At 45.4% G+C, this 6,928-nt stretch overlaps 1 protein-coding gene across 1 annotated transcript; it reads right to left on the bottom strand.

Annotated features, from left to right (window-relative positions):
- Positions 1-257: 257 nt before the first annotated feature.
- LOC8043109 (juvenile hormone acid O-methyltransferase) lies at positions 258-5,793 on the bottom strand. The gene is made up of 3 exons (XM_029995781.4): positions 5,227-5,793; positions 3,249-3,405; positions 258-430 (listed from the first exon to the last, which is right to left on the bottom strand). The coding sequence occupies exons 1-3, from the start codon at positions 5,791-5,793 to the stop codon at positions 258-260; spliced, it is 897 nt and encodes a 298-aa protein (XP_029851641.3).
- Between the last annotated feature and the right edge of the window lie 1,135 nt (positions 5,794-6,928).

Here is a 6,928-nt window from a genome sequence, read left to right as displayed (position 1 = left end):
AAGAAATGAGCGAAAACAAACAAAATACATATATATAAATAATTCACATGAAGTGTCAATTCTAAAAATTGGCAGGCTGATAACATTCAGCAAACAAACCAAATTAAGAAAACTACCTATTTAATCACGCAAGTATAAACAACAAAAATAAGAAAACCTTTCTTTTTACTTCAGTTATAACCGTTATGCACTGTTCAATAAAGTACTTCCGGGAAAGCTTGATTATTATGCCAGGGAGTTTAGGTGACGTCACCGCTTTAAACCTTAGGTTTACTGGCATGCACAAGAAAATAATCTGCAGTGTACTGGAAGGAGTCAGGAGTCCCCTCCGTCCAAAACTTGTAAAGCTCCTCCTTCAGCTCTCGGAGGTAGTCCGGCCTCTCAGACTCCGGAACCAGTGGAAGCACTGGGTTCACAGCAACGTGGCAGTCTGAAATGATGACACAGGCCCGCGCAACATAACTGTGATCACTATTAGTTTACGACATAAACTGCCCAAGAAACTCGGGCCGTAGCCAACTTAATCGTGCTTCATAAAGCATTTAGAGCGCTATAGTACTTAAGTTAGGACGAGATTGACGAGCGTGTTAGGTTAATACTTAATACGAAGAAAGCAAAACTTAAACAGGGGACCGAGACAGAGATGTACAGGCTTTCAGTTCACAAACAACATTTATTCGAACTCCGCAAACAAAACATCGGCTGGAAAGGTGGGAAAATAGAGGAAGTAGATGGAAAGGAGGTGCAATGACATGCGACGGCAAACCAAGAGCATTCGACTGTCAAAAACCAGATCACCCTCCTCTCCGCCACCAACCCCCTCGCTGTTCCTCCGCTGCAAAGGCACGCTGAGGAACAACAAGGGGGTCGCCGGCGAAGAAGATGGTGATCTGGTTTTTGGCTGTCGAATGTTCTTGACTTGCCGTCTCTGTCATTGCACGAAAGGTCGGCCGCTCTGTCTTCTCCTTGTTCTCGCGGTTATACGCATCCTTTCCATCTACTTGCCGTTTTTCCCCTCTTTTCCCAGTCGATGTTTCTGGCGGCGGAGTTCTGTTGGCTTGGAATAAATCTTGTCGTGAGCTAAAGGCTCGTACATGTCTGTGTTTGTCCCCTGTTTGTGTTTTGCTTTCTCGGTATTGAGTACTCAAGCTACTTTCGCTGTAAAGTATCTAGAGTAGTGTTCAAATACTTAGAAATGTAGTTAAAATATTTTGCAAGATACTTCCGCATTGCGCAGTTTGTATCAACTTCAGTGACGCCAGAATGATTTCTTTGCAATCAACAGAAGCAAACAAAACTCCAGAGTTATTCTTTGCTGCCCCAGTATAGCGAGAAGCATCGTAAAAGATGATATTTTACGACGCTAAAAATCACATTTTGTGCTGGTTTTATAAGCGCATTTAGAACGTACCGGCTTACTCAGAGCCATAGTCACTATATCCGAAGTTTACGCTAAACTAATTTTTAATACACGAAGGAATAAGTGAATTAATCACTGAGCTTTAAAGAAATAGGCCCAGGCGGACAGGGGGAAGCATTGCTACTTACTCGCGGTTGTTCTTTTTCTTCCCTCGATACTAAGCTTTAGAAGCGCATTAAAGTCATCTGGTGGGCTAGTTGGCTATACGTCTTGGTAAAATTATCGCAAAGTCGAGGGAGGAAGAAGGTAGAGATAGAATAGAGCATTCTGTCCGGTCTCTGCGTTCTTCTAGAGTTTAAGGGAGGGCTCTTTTTTCGCATCTTGAGAGCCCATCCGGCTCGTAGCTCGTTTTGCTGCCTCGTTACAATATTTGTAAATCCTGACTCATGATTGGGTTATCACCATTCCCAAAATGTTTCCGAGAGTGCCAGAGTGGCGAAATAAAGTTCCACTGTTGGCATTTTGAGATTGCATATTTGGTTCTGGCTTATTTCCTGTTTTGGGGTCGGTCGTTTCAGCTTCAAGTTTAAAATGAGGTAGGAGAGGCGGTTCACGGGCTTTGATTACTTTAGGTGGAGTAAGTGGGTATGGGAAGAGCGTGTGACCAACTGGTACAAGACTGAGTGGAACGCCGAGCACGTAGCCTCCGCCGTACAAGTCGTAAACGTACGTTGCAAAAGTCTTTTAGGATATTGGTTTTACCGGCTCTCTGGCGAACGTCATTAGCCACTGCTGAGTTACCATATACGTGATGTAAGAGGCTTTTCTTTTTAAAAGACGAGCAACAGTGGAAAATTTCTAATAGACTCAAATTCCCATGTAACTTTTTTTTTTGCAGTCTCTATAAACTGTTACAGTTTTTTCGACGCTGGTGAATAATTCGCATTTAAAGTGTTCAGTACTTAATGGCACTTGGTCATACCACCATCACATCATGGTGGTACACAATCTCTATACGGATTCACGTGGGAATGCGTACGACGCCTTTAAAAATGTGCCTAAAACCGCGCGAAAGCATCAACGACACCAACGCTGAAAGGTGCCTGTCCTGCGGTGCCTTCAAGTTCATTTCATCGTTAACTTAGCAAACAAATAACGACGAGTAAATTAACGGATCAAGTAACGCGTTACAACTCGTTACCGAGTTTTGAGCATCTTAGTAAGGAGTGACGTACCAAGTTATATTTGAGTACGAAATCAACCCCGCTATGCTGATAGAGATCCTTCTATTAAGGCACCTGTACAAGTCTGCGTGATTGTGGAAAGTTTCTAAGCGCAGACATACGTTTACACGTTAAAATATATTACTGTGAAACTCGTTGGACCCTGTTTTCAAATTGACAATGTACTGAACAAAGTCAGTTGTATTACCTTGTTACTTCTTTTGCTCAGACAGACTAACGCAAAATGTACCCAAGCGCGAAAATAGTTTCATCATCGCGCTATAAATATTAGCGTTTGATATCAATTATCGTCCGATATATGTTCATGTAATTTGTTTCAACTCAGGAACTGTACGAAAAGCACAGCTCACAAAAAAATAGCGCTCCGATCATTGTCCAATGAATCGAGTAATATTAGGCATTGAGCGGAGCTTTGCTTTTGTGAGCGCAAATCATGAATAGGGAGGTCCGACTCAAGCTCCTCCTATTCCGTGACGTCATAGAAATGGTGCCTCGTAATGAGCGGCGGAAGACACCAGTTCATCTATGAGCATTTCGCAGCGCAGCATTTACTGCAGTAATTGCGAGCTGTTGAATAATAAAGACAGTCAAACAATGCAGTTAAACTTGAACCTAATAAAACAAAATTCCCAATGTGCAATTACCGATCATTTGGCTCAAGACGTTGCTGCCCTGAAAAGAGCTGATCACTTCGCATGTGCGATGTTTTAAGCCCGCAGATTCCAGAAGACCTTCCATGTACGAAATCAGCGTCGTTTTTTTCATCATGTCATGGCTGGTCGGAATATGCCTCTCGCAGAGCTGCAAAGATTTTGGGAAAGTGACACATTAATGGTAGCAAATTTGATTTTGACAAAATTTTCTAAATGTATTGCATGTAAACATGTGTACTATGGCGAACAGTATGAGCAAGAACTGCGGAGCGCGTGGCCTTCGATATATGCTGCGCTTTCTCGAGTCTGATGAGACTCTGGATTGGAGAGGGGGTTGCGAAAGTGTGTGCCTACATCGATCATGTCCGGACTGGATCGTTCGTAGTATTACAACCTCTTCAGTAATGCAGGACAGCACCTGTATGTGCAATTCGGCACTAGCAGACAGTTGGCTGGAAGCGCCACTTGGTGGCCGGGAGCTGAGCCGCAACGGGAATGTAGCAAGTGCCACGCTATACCCGAGGAGAAGTTGTTTGGATTTGCAGCCATAGGTACAGGAGCGCGTGTTTGAGAGCCGTTTTATTAACCTTGCTCGGTCTGTTCACAATCCACATGGGAGCCAACAGATCTGCCTTTCGGTTTTTGCATTTCGACGTAAATGCCGACTGCTTCGAACCATGGCTTTCTTCGGGTATAAAGTGAGCTCCAGACTATGTTTTTTTTTATGCAGTATCCCGGTGCCTAAACTCTCTGTTTAAAATGCCTGCTGCGCAGTATCGTAGATAAAGATTTATCGCTCGCAGCAAGGTTGTGTCCTCTTGTTCCTCCTAGTGTGTAGCGATTGATCGCTGGACGGCTGGCGGACAGGTACGCCAGAGGTGTTCACCGATGTTAACATGGAATTCGAGAAACAACAGTAAACCACTTTAGTCAGGTGAAACGAAACTTGTTGAGCAGCAGGGTGGAACAGACAGAATAGTTGGGTTGCAGCTCTCCAACGGAGAAGGGTGCACATGCCTTCTCGTAGTACAAAACAGGCCGTACAAATCTCGTCCGGCCATGCTCGGACTGGCACACCCTCGCATCCCCCCCCCCCCCCCCCCCTTTTCAACTACACTGTTTCGTCAGCAACGGGGCAGAGCAACATATGTCAAAGGCCATGCGCTCCGGCGTTCCCGCTCAAACTGTTCGAATAGTACGTAGGAAAGACTCTACAAAATGCCCCCCCCCCCCCCCGCCCCCCCAACCCGCGAAAACAAAATTACACAAGTTTTTTACCTTAAAAATAAACGTCGCGTCGCCGAACGCTCATTTTTCACTCAAAAGTCGCGCTAGCGGTTCTAACTAGATGCAAAAGTTTCCGCACTAACTGCTATCTCATTCAAAACGTATTAATAATTGTCTGGTATATTCAATGGAAAAATGGCGGCTGATAGAGCTCTCGAATACATGGAGCTGCATGGCGCCAGTTACCAAAAACAAAAGAAAACATAGTTAATTTTCCCCCATTTAAATTTTTAGAAAATCGCTTATAACATTTGAATAAGATACGGTTAGGGCTAAAATTTTGGCATCTGCTTTGTACCGCTGGCGCTACATTTGGGCGGATAATGAGCCTTCGGCGATGCGTGGTTTATTTTTGCGGTGAAAAAATATATTACAGTTGTTTTTCTAGTAGAAACGTTGTACTAACTGGGTAATAATATGCAATTAACGTACGAAGAAAAAAAATTCCTTTGCTAGCGAAGCTATCCAACCCTTCATGTTCAGGTACTTCCGCCTCCTGATCATACGCCTAAAACAGATAGCCTAGACGTACTGTCAAAGTTCATTAGGACGGATGCAGCGCAAATCAACCCATATCTCATTATCCTATAACAGGCGTTGTTCTGTGATGAACAGTATCCGCGACTTTTCAAGGCACCAAGAAACAGTTGCGATGGCATGGACATCAACAGAAGTCACAAACCTCCGAGTACTGCTTCCAGCGTTCCATCCGACACATCCTGCGCCACACCCGGAACACAGGGGCCCTGGCAGGGAACAACAGCATACATTCTCCACCAGGAACCATCAGCTCAGCGACGTGCTTCATCGCTGTTCTCTGGTTCTTTACCCATTGCAAACAGAAGAAAGAGTAGACTCGATTAAACCGCCCATGCTTCAGGATCAAGCTCGACGGATCTTGCTGGATGTCGTACACATCATGGCTGATCCGCGGATGGCTGAAGTTCTGGCTGGCGTAATCGATCATGTCCCTCGAGACGTCGACGGCAAGGAGTCTTCGGCAAGGCTGGCAGCGTGGAAGCAGGTGATTCAGGGTCATATCTCCGCTACCGCAGCCCAGGTCCAAGAACTGCTGCGAATCGTTGGGTTCGGCTTGGAAGGACGTCTGCAGAAGGTCCAGCACCCTAAGGTTCATGGAGCGCTGAAGCACGTTGGCGTTCACGTACAACTCGGGAGTGTGAGTTTTGACGGCGTCACCGTTGACCGGTGAGAAGTTTCCGCTTGCGGTGATTTGAGATAAGTCCGTCATGTTGCTCCTTTGGGCTTTCTTTGCCAAAGTCTGTGCAAAGTCTGCAAAAGGAGTGCTAGAACGAGAGGTGCAAGCATACGCTTAAGAGATTTCTTTACTCTTCAGTGTAGTTTTGCATGAACGGTCTGTGCCTTTTATAGATTATATATGGCCTCCTATAACGCGGGATTTCAACTTTGCTTAGATATTGAATGTTTAGTAATACAATAATTGGCCCGAGGGCCTCTCTAAGTAGCTATACTCTAGCGGCGTCCTGAGGCTTGTGATGGGAACCACTGAAGAAGGTGAAGACCGTGCGGAAGGCACGTGACACACTTCTATAATCTGGTCTAAAGTGGGCATAGATTGTCATTTCGTAAATTACGAACGTAACATTTGGTGCCAAAAGTGAAATTCCCGGCATTGCTTCTGACAACCCCAAGAAAACGGTCTACAAGCAAGGACATTCTTTGCGCCAGCGTCATTGCCTCGTGGAGTTGTATGGGCCATTGACTGAATTACCACCAACCACACCAGATCCCTTCGACATGTTATATCATTAAACCTACGCCAGTTGATAGTCACATCGATGTCCCAAGATACCGGGTCATGAAAGCGCGTAAGTGCGCGCTAGGCTTGCATGGTTTTGCGACACTAGTTGCAGTGTTGGGGTTGAAAGCATTAAAAACAGTTATGGTCTCTCCTGAATTACACAATGCCGGTGCATTTCATTGTCGGCGTCGATTCCTCAAAATCTCAAATGTGCTGGAAACTTTGGCACCGACGTACTTTGTGCCTGCATGAGGTTCGTTTTCTGACATGTCGCCACGGCTCTCAATAAGATAACCGCCTGACACCTTGGCATCATGACTCAGCGCATCACTCTTTCAAAAGCGCGAAAGTGCTAGACTTTGGTGCTTCAGGCAGACAGCGATGTGGGCCTGAACTTTTAAGACGTCCGCAAGTGAGCATGAACTTTCGCGTCAAGGATCTGCACGCTGGAAGGACTCATCGCCCATAAACTTTTCAGTAAAACAAGCGCAGGCACACAATCTAACTTCACAGCAATGGGGCGAGATTTTGTAGCAGAAAAACGCTCCCATGAAGACTCATCCCTCCAAGAAAACAACTTCTGAGAGAGCAGCGTGCGTGTGCC

Source organism: Ixodes scapularis, unplaced genomic scaffold, assembly GCF_016920785.2.
Source record: "Ixodes scapularis isolate PalLabHiFi unplaced genomic scaffold, ASM1692078v2 PGA_scaffold13__105_contigs__length_92229423, whole genome shotgun sequence".
In the NCBI taxonomy this organism is placed as follows: domain Eukaryota; kingdom Metazoa; phylum Arthropoda; class Arachnida; order Ixodida; family Ixodidae; genus Ixodes; species Ixodes scapularis.
Note: the sequence above shows the minus strand (reverse complement) of the source record. Positions and strands in the feature narration are given on the sequence as shown.